The 18416-nt window shown below is 32.1% G+C and overlaps 1 protein-coding gene across 1 annotated transcript; it reads right to left on the bottom strand.

The window, feature by feature from the left end:
• Positions 1 to 3539: 3539 nt before the first annotated feature.
• Positions 3540 to 16649, bottom strand: LOC139854149 (uncharacterized). The gene is made up of 6 exons (XM_071843471.1): positions 16607 to 16649; positions 15899 to 16517; positions 14947 to 15107; positions 14657 to 14802; positions 13933 to 14473; positions 3540 to 3964 (listed from the first exon to the last, which is right to left on the bottom strand). The coding sequence occupies exons 1-6, from the start codon at positions 16647 to 16649 to the stop codon at positions 3540 to 3542; spliced, it is 1935 nt and encodes a 644-aa protein (XP_071699572.1).
• Between the last annotated feature and the right edge of the window lie 1767 nt (positions 16650 to 18416).

Here is an 18416-nt window from a genome sequence, read left to right as displayed (position 1 = left end):
TGCATCTCCGCGTTTCGCTATGGAATTGTCGACTTTTAAAAATTTAACGCAAAATCAACGTGTATGAAAAGTACCCCAAATATATAGCATTTTTTAAAAATCATCCGTTTTGCGTATAGCTAGTGACATAGTGTTCCTAAAATTATTTCGAGTTTAACGATGGTGTCGGAAAAATTTAACTCGTTGCGAGCGAGAAGATATGACCCGTTGAATATTTGGGTGGAGTTTATTTAAGATTTTTTATAAAAATGATTATTTGACACTTTATCCCCCTATTTGGGGGGTCGATTTGAATTTTTCAAAAAAGTGTGGGGGGCTTTGTTGGTAAAATGAAATTTAGTTAAAATTTAAAAAAAGGTGAAAAGTCGAAAATGCCCCTAGTTACTATTCATAACTTTTGTCTATTAGTTAATATGTAAATTTTATGGCTCGTCCCCAAAGTTTGTATAAAAAATCAAGATGAACCTAAAGTATAAATCGATCATGATTGGTCCCAAGTTTTAAACATTGTACACGATTTATCCCGAAGTTAACTGAGTGTTAGTCATGCCCAGTTAAGTGAGTCGTGTGCAGTACACATGTAGGGCATTTTTGTCATTTAGAACTATAATTAATCATAAAAGTAGAATTCATGGCAATTGGAATATTCTTGAGATTTAGCATAAACATGTCATTGTTGTAATAACCAAAACCAATAAACGCACCCGCTTTTGACAAAATATATTTGTCCGATTAAAACACTTGCTTGTAACCACATTTATTTAATAAAGGATTAGAAATCAAATTCTTTCGCAAGTCGGGTACATATAATACATTATTTAGAGTAATTATGTTTCCGGAATGAAATTTCAATACAACATTTTCACGTCCTAAAACATTTGCTACAGATTTGTTGCCCATATGAGAACATCATTGTCTGGTACAGGAGTTTTGAACCAACAATGATCCTTGCTAGCATGACATGTAGCACCTGAATGAATCCATCAACCAATATTATCATCCTGCACATAAAATGTCTCATAAATGTATGATACATAATTCTTAACGGGATTCAACAAATCAAGATTTTGACCTTGGTTTGAAGTCGGATCCTTATATCCTTCTCCCACGTACACCCGAAGTGTTTCCTCCATCAATGTTCTTCACACGACAATTCTTTTTTAAATGCCCGGATTTACTGCACCTCCAACAAGTGCTTTTGTTCCTCTTGTTGAAACCATTATTGTTGCCATCAAATTTCCTTTTCTTTCCATATGACTTTTTGTGGTTTTTGTTCTTGTTCCCACGATTATTATTCTCTATCATGTTGATAGAAGATGATACCGGTTCCTTACCCTTTCCTTTGCCACCCTCATGTACCTATATTAATTCCTCAATACGCAAGTGGCCACCCAATTCGGTTAAATTCATTTCTTCCTTTTGTGTTTCAAGGTGTGTTTAAATTCTTGCCAAGATGGAGGCAATTTATCAATAATACATGACACAAAAATAGATTCATCCATTTTCAAGTCATGTTGAGAAAATTGTCCTAGATCCCAAGGATTTCATAGTATTGCTCCATAAACAGTCTTGTGTCTACCATATTGTAATTATTGAAATTACTAACAAAAAACTTCTTACTAGTAGTGTAACACCGTACAATTTTTTTTTAAATCACAGCGGAAACATAATATATTGATATTTACAAACCATACGTAGTAATTAACTAGATCATAGTTATTACAGTCATCCAGGTGTTACGTTAACCAAAAGCTTTTACACACATATAGGTATCAAAATATAAACATCATAGTGTAGCCTGTCAAACATATCCAAAAGCAACCACTCCCAAAACTATAGCATGCAAAACTTAACCTGCAAGGGAGAAACTGGGGGGGGGGGGGGGGGGGGGGTTAGCATAAAGCTAAGTGAATAGAATTATCCTAGCAGTCATAGGTATCTAGCATCAAGCTAAACACAATGACATAGCATTAACAAGGTAAACCAGAATGGTAACACTAGGCTCGGTGGCTTGTACGGGCCATTAACTACTAGTTGATCAAGCTAGAGTTTACTGAAGTTCCTGTTACTGTCTCCCTCGCATAGTAATCCGGGCGCAGGGGATGCGTCATTCAAACTATACTACACGAATAGTAACTCTTGAACCCAACCTGACAGCAAGGTTGACCTTATGCTCAGCTTTATACCCAAAGCTGATTACCGACTAGACATCATAGCCGATAATACCCAAGTGCACATAATCATCACATAAGCATAAACATCATATGCTAACTCATCAGGTATAACATGGCAGGACAACAGTAGCATAACCAGCTACTACATACATATAACAGTTAAGATAGTCCAACTCACCTGATAAACAGCAAGAACTCATAAGTCTTATTTTACTGAGCCTTCTCCGTTTCCTTATTACCTATAATATCATATCTCAAGTTAGCACATATCTAACCAATAATATCATCAATTAATACTCTAAACAACATCATATAGCCTAATATATCCATATATGACAAGTTTACATGGTTTCCCATCCAATTGTAACTATCCCACGTGTGTAGAACGAGGCATACGCGCTATCCCATCATTTTGACTCAAATTAAATTTGATTTAGTGTTTCAAAACTTCACCATTAGAAATTAAATCTCATTACGTTTCCAACGGTAGTTTATTCATCAAAAACGGAGTTACAGTTTGAAAGTTACGGCCAAAACAAGTTTTCCAAAAAACTGCCAGACTGCAATCGCGCGGGAGCACCTGCAACCGCCCGGTTGCACCTGCAACCGCCCGGTTGCATCAGAAATGGTCTGGATACACCCCATAACTGTATAGATGCATCCTGCAACCGTACGGGAGCTGTTCATCAGTACCAGGTCGCTGTTTTCATCATTTTTAACCCCAAATCTCGTTTTTGCACTATTTTGACACTACAAATCACTTAGAAAACATATATAACTCATATACAAATGTTTTCTAAGATCAATTTGACATAAAAAACACATTCAAATCACTTTTTGATTCAAAACCCACTTTTACCAAAACCTAAACAAAAACCCATTTTGCAAACTGATTTGGCTATGAAAATCTGATTAGTTTACCTTATTGGATTCGTGAAATCACAAGGATTCCAAAAATATGATTTAATTGGACAACCAAAAATGAATTTGGATTAGGTTTTGAGAGGATAGAAGCGTATGTGTGTGTGGGTTAAATTTCTAAAAATAGAAATAAAGAGTAGAGGCAGGAATAAAAGGTAAAGGAGGTTTCCTTCATGTGAGGGAAATCTCTTCAGTGATAAACACGTGTATTTATTAGTTATCTAAAATACGAAACACCGCATTAAGTGGTCCAAATTAAATAAACATACCTGTTCTGTGACCCTTGCCACAAACTGGTCTCAACTATATAATTAAATAATTATAAACATATAATTATTAAAATAACATATAATAACACACAAGGGAAATTAGGACAATTACCACTAGGCCCAATGTGAGGTTGTTACAAATCTACCCCCTTAAAGGAGATTCCGTCCTTGAAATCTAGTCAAGGTCAAACAAACGAGGGTAACGAGTTCTCATCAACTCTTTTATCTCCCATGTTAGGTTTGAACCTAAGATGTGCTTCCACTCAACTAATACCATCGGTATCTGCTTATGCCGTAACTTAGTAATCTTCTTGTCTACAATTCTTACAGGCTCTTCCACTAACTTCTTATTCATATCAACTTTCAAATCTTGCAGTGGTAGAATCTGACTTTTATCTTCTACCTTGCACTTACGAAGATAACACACATTAAATGTGTTATGAATACCTGCTAATTCAGCAGGAAGATCTAATACTATTGTCTGATCATTCAACACCTGTTGTATTCTAAACGGCCCAATGTACCTCGGAGCTAATTTGCCCCTTTTAGCAAAACGAATGACTCCTTTCCAGGGCGAAACTTTCAAGTATACCTGCTCACCTACGGTGAAAATAACTGGCCATCTTGTCTATCTCTTGCGGCTTTCAATTTCTCGCGTGCAATTGCTACTTTCTCGGCAGTTAACTTGTGACGACCCGTCCTTATCCACCTGGACGAAGTCATCAACATTTGGTCCCATTGCGATGATCGACTCCAAGTAATGTCCTTAAAATGAGCAAATGCACAGCGGAAGACTTAATTCGTACCTGAGAATAAACATGCTTAAAAGTGTCAACCAAAAGGTTGGTGAGTTCATAGGTTTATCATAACAATCATTTCAATATCTTAATAGACCACAAGATTTCCGTTTATAAATATATGTACACTCGCAAGTGTATAAAAGTATTCTATAAGCTGTAGGCACCCGGTAACAAGCCTTAACGTTCATGTTTTACCCTCTGAAGTACACCAGATCAGGTGTGTTTACAATAACCTCGAAGTACTAAAGCATCCCATAGTCAGGATGGGGTTTGTCAAGCCCAATAGATCTATCTTTAGGATTCGCGACTACCGTACATAGACAAGTAGTTTAATGTTACCAAGCTAAGGGTATATTTCTGGTTTAAACCCACATAGAATTAGTTTTAGTACTTGTGCCTCTTTCGTAAAACATTTATAAAAACAGCGCATGTATTCTCAGTCCCAAAAATATATATAAAAGGGAGCAAATGAAACTCACCTAATGTATTTTGTAGTAAAAATACATATGACGACATTGAACAAGTATATGGTTGGCCTCGGATTCACGAACCTATATTAAGTATATATATAAACACATATAATATTAATCAACTAAGTTTATATCGTATTAAGACTAATGTCCTTATATATTTTCATATTAATACTTATAATCTCTTATAGTATGTACATGAAATATAATTTAATTACTATAAATAATATTATATTAGTTAAAAAAACATGATATTATGTAATATTAGTATATTTATGATATAGGTAATGAATATATTTTGCATAAAATATTTGTTGTAATAATAATAATAATAATAATGATAATGATAATAATAATAATGTTTAAAATTAATAATAATAATGATATTAGTTATTATAATAATAATCTTTAATAATGAAAATGATTAGGTTTAATAATGATAATGGTAATAATAGTTTTGATATTAGTAATGATAGAAATCATAATATAATAATAATAATAATAATAATAATAATAATAATAATAATAATAATAATAATAATAATAATAATAGAGTTAAAAATGATACTTTTAATACTAATGATAAAAATAATAACTTTTAATAATACTTTTAATAGTAATAATAGCTTTAAAATGATACTTAATAATAATACTTATTTTACTATCATAATATTAACAATAATAAAAATACTAATAAAATAAAAATAACACTTATATAGGAATAATAATAATAATAATGATGATAATAGTAATAATAATCAAAATATCAATATTAGTACTAGTGTAATGATAATAATAATCATAATTATAATAATAATAATAATAATAATAATAATACTAATAATAATAACAATAATAATAATAAATAAGATTTTTGAAATTAATAGATACCTCAAAAACGCCTTAAAAAAATAGTTGCCACTGGTAAGGCTCGAACCCGAGACCACTCGCTAACCAACACACTCCTTAACCATCTGGGCTATGCCCATTTTCTGATCTAAAACTGTACCTGTATCTTTTTAACCCATTTAACCTTGCTTTCTTAAAATCCTTCTTCTTCTTCCTCAATTTGTAATCGATCCAACATTAATCCTAACAATTAATCCTAGCTAACCCATTAATATTTATTAATTTACGAGAGTTAACCAGTAGTAATCCTTCTGAATTAACAGAAATTGAATCAAAAATAATATAAACAAACTGATGAAAAAAAAAACTCGTTTTAAAACCCAAGATCACTTTCAAATTTTTAGAAGGTTTTAGACCGAAATCATAACATGAAAGATGTTCCAAATTGTTCATATAAACTTCCTGGGCTGTCAATTTAATTCAAAACATCAAAGTTTCTACGAATTTCTCTAATAACGATCTAGTTGACTTTTTAGACATAAATTTTGACTCCCAAAAAATTCGAGTTTGATAATAAGAATTGGAAGCTGGAATTTTAGAGAAAGATTAAATGAAAAGTTTCTAATCAAACTACATTAACACATTTTGTAATTACATTCGAAATTGTTCAAACTAAAAAATAAAAAAAAAACAGATAGTCGACTAGTTCCAGTTATTTTCCTATCTTTCTGTTATTTTCAACGATTAAAAATAGATACCAGTGGCGTGTATAAGACAATGAAGGTATAAGAATTTAATGAATTATTATCAACAAACTGATAAGATCGATTGTCTTATATTGAAGAAATCAGGCGACAGGTTATCACGAGTACACAGGAAGTAAATAAAAAATATATATCTGATAAGTAAACGTGTGATAATCTGATGTATACATATATATATTACTTCTATTAATAAATAATAAGTATACAGAATATAATAATATATTGATATTAATAATACAATTAATATTATTAGTAATAATAAAAATACTAATAACAATAATATGACAATTTTATTAATATTATTACTGATAAAAATAATAATAACCATAATACTATATTAATTATAATAATGTTTATATTTTTAATGATAATAATAATAATATTATTAGTAATTATAATAATATAACAATTTATATATAACCAGTTTCATATTTATATGTTATTTTAATAATACTATTGTTGATATTAATATTGAAAATAATAATATTACTAATACAATTGGTTTAACTTGTATCTGTCTTTAATATATTAATATCACACATTATTAATTATGTAGTATTTAATAATTATATACATAAATACATATATTAAGTATTTGCTATTTATACACTTCATATTTATATACATATTATGTACAGTAACCATATATACATTTAATTTACAAACATTTTTTTCGTGAATCGACGGGAATGGTCAAAGGATAAATGAATCCATATAAATAGTTCAAAGGTAAAATGTATACATGAACACGGTTCTAAGTTTTTGAGACTTCAACATTACAGACTTTGTTTATTGTGTCGGAAACATATAAAGATTAAAGTTTAAAATGGATCGGAAATTTCCGGGTCATTACAGTACCTACCCGTTAAAGAAATTTCGTCCCCGAAATTTGATAGAGGTCTTCATGGTTAATAATAAGAATGTTTTCATGACGAATATGAGGTGAATATGGAGTTTTATCATTATTGAGTAATATAGATAGAACAATTTGATTATGCAAAGAGTATAAGTGAAGCTATCACTAAATAGTGAAATGAGAAAGGCAAGTTTCATCATAACTTTTGACTAGTCATGGTTGAATTCCGGAATTCAAGGGATTTCAAAGAAAATCTTTGAAATCTATAAGATCTGATTCTTCGGTAATTAAGGAAATTAGAATCCTCGTTGATTAAATGTGATAATCGGTTTCGATTTCTCTGTCGGATATTCTACTATAAATACACCCTCTTCATTTCTTTATTTTTACAGTTCACACCTTCTATTCTTTCTCCCTCAATTCAAACTTTTGTTTTCTCTTCTCGATTTTAAGTCAAACGAATAATGGTTCAGAATTCGTAGTATAGAGTTTCGAATGAACTTAATGTTCTAAACAGAAAAGAACGTAATAGCACAATTTGGTTTGTCAAATTACCAGAATCATTGAGAATAGAACTGTCGAGAATATATTTTCTAGATATGTTCAGAAGTTAAGTAGAATGAAAGAGTTATATAACATGGCACATGATGACGTTATGGTCTACTGTGAACCATTATCACATTTCATTAGAAACTCAGCATGACTTACTGTAATATAATCACGTTGGCCAAGCGCCATTATATTATACTAACTCATGCTTCAATTTCTAACATTTCTCCACAATTCATTCATAATTTATTCTTAGATTTTATAGAAGTTTCCAATATAATGGAATACAGAAAGCGCAAAGAGATATATAATTTCAGACAAAAATATTTATGAAAATATCCCCAGAAATATCGAATATATTTATGATGATATTTTGGAATTTCTAAGTTCGAAAGTTGATAAGGAAAAAATTTTCCGCAAGATTTTAACGTGGTTACGGAGCAAGATATTCTCTAAAGATTTCATCGGATCCAGAATTACCTGGATTCTTTGAATATAGGGTTTAGTCCTTGTATTTATCCTTGATCTCCTTCATGGTGTGCTCAATCCGATTTTCAGTACCAAAATTTCTATCAAGCGTTCCTAACACTCCTTTCTGTATCATCAAACTTTTGGCCGTTTGGACCATCTACCATTTTCCTGTTTCCTCTACATTTAATGCTACGATATCTAAATCATCGGTTATCAATCCGAGGTGGTTTCAGGAGAATTATATTTTTAGATGATTAAACGCTGATGGTAATATCATGGAATATAAAAGATTCTCTAGTAACAATAAAGAGTACGCATATATATATATATATATATATATATATATATATATATTATAATAAGGTTGTTTCGGATGAAAAGTCGGAGTTATCTTGCTGGAGCTGTGACAAAATTTGCTACTTTAAAAAAGAATCGTAAAGTTGTTTTTGCTAATAAATGATAAAGAATTCGACGCGGTACGTGTTAAGCTATGACTCTAAGTTCGAGAGTTTTTCAGGTGCATAACTATATGCATAAATCTTTTCTTCCGTAGATGAAGTGCGGTTGGTTCATCTTCTCAATTGAGGTGTTTTCAAGAATCATGAAAGATTTGAACACAGATTGGAATTGTCAAGATACAAATGAGGTTTAAGATGAAATCAAGTGGCAAACTTTAAGAATTGTTTAGTTTCATATGTTATAATCAATATTTTAATTCATTTTAATTTTCCAATATTATTAGTCCACAGTCGATAGTCCACAGTTACAGTTCAACAATTCATATATAGTTTAATATATAATATTCGAATTAATTAATATGTACCATGACCCGTATACGTCTCAGACTCGATCACAACTCAAACTATATATATTATTGTAGAATCAACCTCAACCCTGTATAGCTAACTCCCGCATTACTGCATATAGAGTGTCTATGGTTATTCCAAATAATATATATAGATGTGTCGATATGATATGTCAAAACCTTGTATACGTGTCCCGATATTTAAAGTGCATAAAATAAATAACAGAAATTAAATGACGATAAATAAAGTGCGTAAAGTAAATAACAGAAATTAAATGACGATAAATAAAATTGCGAGAATGTAAATTGCGAGAATGTAAATTGCGATAATTAAATTGCGATAAATAAACTGCGATAAATAAAATGTAATCAGTTAGCTAGGAACAGTTAGCGTGGATTCTTAACAAAATTTCTCATAATTAATTTGTTTGTTTCTAACAAGTTTTATTTTGTCCAATGTTTTCTTCATTATGCCATTTGTTGGATTCTGATAGGTCAAAATCCAAACATGATATTGAATGAAAATGGTTATTCTGCGGTGAACGGATACGTATATCGGTGGTTGTAAGTAGGATAGTAAACGACTGTTGAATCAGCTTCGACGAATGTACAGTGTAACTTATTAAGGTGAATTCTAAATTTTTCCTCGGATATTACCTACCCGTTAAAATATTTTTACCATTAACAGTTTGTACGAAAGAATTTTTAATTACAATCTTTATGAAAATATATAAACATATATATTTTCTTCAGATGTAATCATGGATTTAATGAGTTAATATGATTTTAATCTCATTTGATTTATCGTTGGAAAAAGAATATATAATCTCTAAAACATTAGAGGTTACATAATCGCCATGATGAACGGAGATAATTTATGTAGAACGATACGTAGAACGATGATTATACTCGAGGTACAGAATGATATGTTGAGGCGTGTGATGTTGAAACTTAGGTTGTTGGTGGTACTGGTGTTGACTTTGGTGGTATTGTTGATGCCGGTGATATTGTTGAAGCTGGTACATTTTGCACCATATTCTCAAAATTTATTACTAGAGCGTGAAGCTTGTTGACTTCTCCCATTATTCCGGGGTGATTGTCGGTCGGAACGAGCGAATGAATAAGGTTTAGAATTTTAGATAAAATATAATCTTGTCAAGCTACTCCGGAAATGAGGTTGAAAATGGTGTTTCGGATAAGTTCTCCGGTAAACGCTTTAGGTTCATTGTCAAGAGGTGAATTCGGTTGGTTGAAGGGATCGCCTTCTTCTCGTCTCCATCGGTTAAGTCGACTATGAACCCATCAGATGAATTGGTTGATTCATTGTGGTGACACTGCTTTCGGAGCTTAGGTGAAACTCTGTATCGAAATAGCTGTCGGAATCCGAGGAATTCGAACTGGTTTAGGGATTCATCTCGTACGACCAGATCGATAAGAAATAGATTATAGGATATAGATTAGTACCCTGCAATACATAATTTACATATGCATATATAATTATAAAATCCCATAAGTTACGGAGGAATCTACGGAAACTGTCAGGTAAAGGTAACAATCGCTAAGATATGAATTTATCTATACACTGTCTATGCAATAGAGGCAGTAAGACATGTCTAGACTTTAAGGATGATAAGCAAATAATTTTTCGACACTAAATGATAAGCAAAACTTTTGACATGCAGACACGGTCAAAGTCCAGACTCACTAATGCATCTAAACAACTATCAGTTAGACACACCTATACAAGACCTGGTTCGCTAAGACCACCGCTCTGATACCACCTGTGACGACCCGTCCTTATCCACCTGGACGAAGTCATCAACATTTGGTCCCATTGCGATGATCGACTACAAGTAATGTCCTTAAAATGAGCAAATGCACAGCGGAAGACTTAATTCGTACCTGAGAATAAACATGCTTAAAAGTGTCAACCAAAAGGTTGGTGAGTTCATAGGTTTATCATAACAATCATTTCAATATCTTAATAGACCACAAGATTTCCGTTTATAAATATATGTACACTCGCAAGTGTATAAAAGTATTCTATAAGCGGTAGGCACCCGGTAACAAGCCTTAACGTTCATGTTTTACCCTCTGAAGTACACCAGATCAGGTGTGTTTACAATAACCTCGAAGTACTAAAGCATCCCCTAGTCAGGATGGGGTTTGTCAGGCCCAATAGATCTATCTTTAGGATTCGCGACTACCTTACATAGACAAGTAGTTTAATGTTACCAAGCTAAGGGTATATTTCTGGTTTAAACCCACATAGAATTAGTTTTAGTACTTGTGCCTCTTTCGTAAAACATTTATAAAAACAGCGCATGTATTCTCAGTCCCAAAAATATATATAAAAGGGAGCAAATGAAACTCACCTAATGTATTTTGTAGTAAAAATACATATGACGACATTGAACAAGTATATGGTTGGCCTCGGATTCACGAACCTATATTAAGTATATATATAAACACATATAATATTAATCAACTAAGTTTATATCGTATTAAGACTAATGTCCTTATATATTTTCATATTAATACTTATAATCTCTTATAGTATGTACATGATATATAATTTAATTACTATAAATAATATTATATTAGTTAAAAAAAATGATATTATGTAATATTAGTATATTTATGATATAGGTAATGAATATATTTTGCATAAAATATTTGTTGTAATAATAATAATAATAATAATAATAATGATAATGATAATAATAATAATGTTTAAAATTAATAATAATAATGATATTAGTTATTATAATAATAATCTTTAATAATGAAAATGATTAGGTTTAATAATGATAATGGTAATAATAGTTTTGATATTAGTAATGATAGAAATCATAATATAATAATAATAATAATAATAATAATAATAATAATAATAATAATAATAATAATAATAATATAATAATAATAATAATAATAATAATAATAATAATAATAATAATAATAATAATAATAATAGAGTTAAAAATGATATTTTTAATACTAATGATAAAAATAATAACTTTTAATAATACTTTTAATAGTAATAATAGCTTTAAAATGATACTTAATAATAATACTTATTTTACTATCATAATATTAACAATAATAAAAATACTAATAAAATAAAAATAACACTTATATAGGAATAATAATAATAATAATGATGATAATAGTAATAATAATCAAAATATCAATATTAGTACTAGTGTAATGATAATAATAATCATAATAATAATAATAATAATAATAATAATAATAATAATAATAATAATACTAATAATAATAACAATAATAATAATAAATAAGATTTTTGAAATTAATAGATACCTCAAAAACGCCTTAAAAAAATAGTTGCCACTGGTAAGGCTCGAACCCGAGACCACTCGCTAACCAACACACTCCTTAACCATCTGGGCTATGCCCATTTTCTGATCTAAAACTGTACCTGTATCTTTTTAACCCATTTAACCTTGCTTTCTTAAAATCCTTCTTCTTCTTCCTCAATTTGTAATCGATCCAACATTAATCCTAACAATTAATCCTAGCTAACCCATTAATATTTATTAATTTACGAGAGTTAACCAGTAGTAATCCTTCTGAATTAACAGAAATTGAATCAAAAATAATATAAACAAACTGATGAAAAAAAAAACTCGTTTTAAAACCCAAGATCACTTTCAAATTTTTAGAAGGTTTTAGACCGAAATCATAACATGAAAGATGTTCCAAATTGTTCATATAAACTTCCTGGGCCATTAATTTAATTAAAAACATCAAAGTTTCTACGAATTTCTCTAATAACGATCTAGTTGACTTTTTAGACATAAATTTTGACTCCCAAAAATTCGAGTTTGATAGTAAGAATTGGAAGCTGGAATTTTAGAGAAAGATTAAATGAAAAGTTTCTAATCAAACTACATTAACACATTTTGTAATTACATTCGAAATTGTTCAAACTAAAAAAAAAAAAAAACAGATAGTCGACTAGTTCCAGTTATTTTCCTATCTTTCTGTTATTTTCAACGATTAAAAACAGATACCAGTGGCGTGTATAAGACAATGAAGGTATAAGAATTTAATGAATTATTATCAACAAACTGATAAGATCGATTGTCTTATATTGAAGAAATCAGGCGACAGGTTATCACGAGTACACAGGAAGTAAATAAAAAATATATATCTGATAAGTAAACGTGTGATAATCTGATGTATACATATATATATTACTTCTATTAATAAATAATAAGTATACAGAATATAATAATATATTGATATTAATAATACAATTAATATTATTAGTAATAATAAAAATACTAATAACAATAATATGACAATTTTATTAATATTATTACTGATAAAAATAATAATAACCATAATACTATATTAATTATAATAATGTTTATATTTTTAATGATAATAATAATAATATTATTAGTAATTATAATAATATAACAATTTATATATAACCAATTTCATATTTATATGTTATTTTAATAATACTATTGTTGATATTAATATTGAAAATAATAATATTACTAATACAATTGGTTTAACTTGTATCTGTCTTTAATATATTAATATCACACATTATTAATTATGTAGTATTTAATAATTATATACATAAATACATATATTAAGTATTTGCTATTTATACACTTCATATTTATATACATATTATGTACAGTAACCATATATACATTTAATTTACAAACATTTTTTTCGTGAATCGACGAGAATGGTCAAAGGATAAATGAATCCATATAAATAGTTCAAAGGTAAAATGTATACATGAACACGGTTCTAAGTTTTTGAGTCTTCAACATTACAGACTTTGTTTATTGTGTCGGAAACATATAAAGATTAAAGTTTAAAATGGATCGAAAATATTCGGGTCATTACATAACTGTACAATCTCTGGACCTGTAAACTGTTTCTCTCCAGCTTCTAACCAACAAGTCGTCGTTCTACAATGACAACCATAGAGCATTTCATAGGGCGACATGCCTATACTAGAGTGATACGAGTTATTGTAAGCGAATTCAATCAAAGGTAGATGAGAATCCCACGATCCTCCATATTCTAATACACAAGCTCTTAACATATCCTCTAGCGTCTGAATAGTATGTTCACTTTGACCGTCTGTTTGAGGATGATACGTTGTGCTGAGATTAACTCGAGTACCCAAATTCTCCTGTAAACTCTGCCAAAAATTAGACACGAACCTTGAATCCATATCTGATACAATAGATAATGGTATTCCATGTCGAACTATAATCTCATTCACATATAGTTGGGCTAACTTGCTGAGCGAAGCTGTCTCACTTGTGGCCAGAAAATGTGTGCTTTTAGTCAATCTGTCAACTATCACCCAAATCATGTCATGACCTTTCTGGGTTCGAGGTAACTTTGTTACAAAATCCATCGTTATGTGCTCCCACTTCCATTGAGGAATCTCAAGTTGACATAATGACTCGTAAGGTTTCTGATGTTCAGCTTTTACTTGAGCGCTTATATGACACTTTTCCACGTAATGCGCGATATCTTTCTTCATTGTTGGCCACCAATATAAAGGTTTCAGATCATGATACATCTTCGTGCCTCCAGGATGGATAGACAATCTCGATTTGTGCGCTTCATTCAAGATTAAATCCCTCAACCCTCCGAGCAAGGGAACCCAAATTCTGTTACTGAAAGTCTTTAATTCACGAGAATCGTCAATTAAATTCACTTTTTGCTTTACTAATATCTCTGATTTCAAATGTTCTTCATTCAAAGCTTCTAATTGGGCTATCTTTAACCGATCAATCAAATCTGATACAATTTCAATTCGCATAAATTTTACATTGTCAGTGGATTTCTTTCGACTCAAAGCATCTGCAATTACATTTGCCTTTCATGGATGATAACGAATCTCACAATCATAATCCTTGATCAACTCTTTCCACCGTCTCTGACGCATGTTTAATTCTTTCTGTGAGAAGATATACTGAAGACTCTTATGGTCGGTACAAATCACACAATGAGTGCCGTAAAGGTAATGTCTCCATAATTTCAACGCAAATAAAACCGCAGCCAACTCTAGATCATGTGTCGGATAATTCTTCTCATGAGTTTTTAACTGTCTTGAGGCATAGGCAATAACTTTCTCTCTCTCTTCATTAACACACAACCCAATCCGGCTAATGACACATCACAATACACAATGAAATCTTCTATACCCTCAGGTAACGCTAAAATCGGAGCTTGACACAATAACCGTTTCAATGTATGAAAGGCGTTTTCTTGTTCATCGCTCCATTGAAAAGTTACATCTTTCCTGGTTAACTTGGTCAATGGACCCGCGCTCTTTGAGAAATCTTTAATAAACCTTCGGTAGTAACCGGCTAAACCCAGAAAACTCTTAATCTCTGTCAGAGTCTTCGGTGAATTCCAATTCATTACCGCTTCTATCTTAGACGGATCGACTTTAATACCCTCTTGGCAGATAACGTGACCCAAAAACTGCACTTCTATTAACCAGAACTCACATTTAGAAAACTTGGCGTACAACTTTTCCCTTTTCAACAGTTCTAATACTTGTCTCAGATGTGTAGCATGTTCTGATTCTGTCTTTGAATAAATCAAAATATCATCGATAAATACTATCACGAATTTATCGAGAAACTATCTGCACACCCGATTCATTAAATCCATGAATATTGCTGGCGCATTTGTCAATCCGAACGGCATAACTAAAAACTCGTAGTGACCGTATCTTGTACGAAAAACTGTCTTTAGAATATCTTCCTCGGCTACACGAACCTGGTGATAACCTGATCGTAGATCAATTTTAGAGAAGTACGATGTCCCTTGTAGCTGATCAAACAGATCATCAATTCTCGGCAAAGGGTACTTGTTCTTCACTGTCCTTTTATTTAGTTCTCTGTAATCAATGCACATACGAAGACTCTCTTTCTTCTTCACGAATAACACTGGAGCACCCCATGGCAAAGAAATTGGCCGAATAAACCCACGATCTAGCAACTCATGAATTTGCGACATCATATCACGAATCTCGGACGGTGCTAATCGATACGGAGCTTTAGCAACTGGTGTGGATCCTGGCAACAACTCGATTTTATATTCTACTTCCCTAACTGGCGGTAAACCCGGCAATTCATCTGGGAAGACTTCTGATAATTCGGACACTATCGGGATATCTAACACGGATTTCTTCTCTTTCTTTGCATCGTTCACATATGCTAGAAACGAATCACACCTCTTGGCTAACGATTTCTTAGCTTTCATCATCGAAATTAATGGACAATTAAACTCGCCCCGTTCACCTCGGACCACAGCACGTGTCCTATCGGCCAAAGGAAAATGAATTATTTTCTTATCACATTTTAAACTTGCCTTATGGCGGACTAACCAATCCATACCTAATACGACATCAAAGCTCGGTATAGGCATAACAAGACAAGTCATAGGGAATTCATTCCCATCTATTTCAATGGTTACTCCGAACACAGAAGTTGTGACTGGAACCGTTCTACCATCACCCACTTCTATTCTTAAAGGTTCAGATAATACGTCGTAGGCAATTTCAACTTATCACATAGTGTAACAGACATAAAAGAGCGATTTTCTCCACAATCAAATAACACACGAACCGGCGAAGAATTTATCAGAAACATACCGGTAATCGCATCGTCGGTTTCAGTAGCTGTATCAACCGACATTTAAAAGGCTCTTGCTTCAGGTGGTGGAGGATTCTTTCGCTTATGTCTCGTTGAAGAAGCAGATGATCCTCCGACTGACATTGTTCTTGCTCCAGCCCCTACCCCAGAGCTCGCTCGCCTTGCAGAAGGACAATCAGCTGATCGATGACCTGGTTTTTTGCAATTCCAACAAATATTTTTTCAGAATGAACAAACTTGAACATCATAACCCATCGCTCCACACCTTATACACCTTTTTGTTGACTCTGTACAGGGTCCAGCGTGTGTTAACCTACACACATTGCACCACGTTTTCTGACTCAAATTACTACCACTGCTTTGAGTAACCCTACCTCTTTGTTGGTTACCATGAGATCTTCTAGATTTACTACTCATTTGGCTCATCTGGCTTGTCGCTTGTTTTGGTTGTGACATTTGCTCTCTCTGTTTACTCTTGGTGGCTTTGACATCTCCTTCCACCATTCTTGCCATAGCAAACGCTCTAATCTCATGTAATATCCGATTATTTATTGTACAGAGATGTAAATAGGGTACATAAAGTATGGATAACAGTGTGTAATTAAACTGGGTCAGAACCTGTTCAGATCACTTGTGCGCGCCACGCACTATTAAGGGTGCGCGTGGCGCACTACTCCTGGGCACAGTTTTCTGCTTTTTAAATTAAAGTTAAATGAGGGGCATGCTTGTCCTTTAACTTGAGGCCGGGTTTAGGTCACTTATGGCCAGTTTTGTGGTGGTTGAAACACATTCAACACAACCACCAACACCATCTTCAACTCCACTTCAATTTTAGAGCGAGAAACCCTTTGAGAGAGAGAAAGCTCAAATCAAGGAGGAAGAAGCTTGATTCGGGTTAAAACTCAAGTATTAAAGTTGTTCATCTAGTCTTTAGCTACATTTTGGTTGTGGTGGTATGTTCTAACTTTGATTTCCTTACTTTGATTTATATAAGGGTTATGGTTTGGGTAAATGGTGAACATAAAACCCATTTTTGGTGATTTTGGGTGTTCTTGGTTAAGATTGGGTCATGAGGACTCAATAGTAACTAACCTAGGGTTTCAAAATGTTAATTGGTGGTTATGAGTCTTAAATGGATAGTTAATCACTAGCACACTTTGTTGTTTTTGTAAATGGGTGTTATTTGGGTTGTGGATGACCCAAAAGGGTGTGTTAACCTCGGTATGGGTCAAACAAGTTTTGAATGACCTAGGGGGTGTAGTTGGGTGATGTAATGTCGTGGTCACTACTTTTAGTGGTTATTGGCGAGTTTGGCCTATGATTGCCATTATGAGTGCAAAAGGGTGAACATTTACACTAGGTGTCTATTTGGGCGGGTTAAGAGTCCCATTTAGATAAGTGTTGATTTTATATTAATATTATAGGTGATTTCTTTGACGGTTGAAGAGCTTGTTGGATTACCTTCGCTTTGAATACAAGTTGAGTGGAATAATTATATGCGTATGTATATAATGTATTTATTTGTATGCTATGGTATGAACCAAAGAGCCGGTAGTGCCATAGTATGTGCGATTGTTCTATGATGTGAACCAAAGAGCCGGTAGCATCGTAGGACATGTGTTGTAGCGTGAACCAAAGAGCTGGTAGCACTTAGCGCGAGTATGACTCGGGTTGTGATGTGAACCAAAGAGCCTGTAGCGTCATAACCGATGCGTATGGTGTGAACCAAAGAGCCGGTAGCACAATGACACGAGTATGGTTAACCATGGTTATGTGTTGTATTGTAGCATATTGTATTATGTCGATTAT

The sequence above is a fragment of the Rutidosis leptorrhynchoides genome, chromosome 6 (genome assembly GCF_046630445.1).
Source record: "Rutidosis leptorrhynchoides isolate AG116_Rl617_1_P2 chromosome 6, CSIRO_AGI_Rlap_v1, whole genome shotgun sequence".
Classification (NCBI taxonomy): domain Eukaryota; kingdom Viridiplantae; phylum Streptophyta; class Magnoliopsida; order Asterales; family Asteraceae; genus Rutidosis; species Rutidosis leptorrhynchoides.
This window is presented reverse-complemented; position numbering and strand designations above follow the sequence as displayed.

Excerpts from the sequence above, each read along its gene's own strand:
- LOC139854149 (XM_071843471.1), bottom strand. The coding sequence starts at position 16,649 with ATGTCGGTTGATACAGCTACTGAAACCGACGATGCGATTACCG. Across the intron at positions 14,803-14,946 it reads TTACCTTTACGGCACTCATT|ATGCTTTGAGTCGAAAGAAA; the intron begins GTGTGATTTGTA and ends ATGTAATTGCAG. Across the intron at positions 3,965-13,932 it reads CTCGTATCACTCTAGTATAG|GTGAGCAGGTATACTTGAAA; the intron begins GCATGTCGCCCT and ends TTTTCACCGTAG.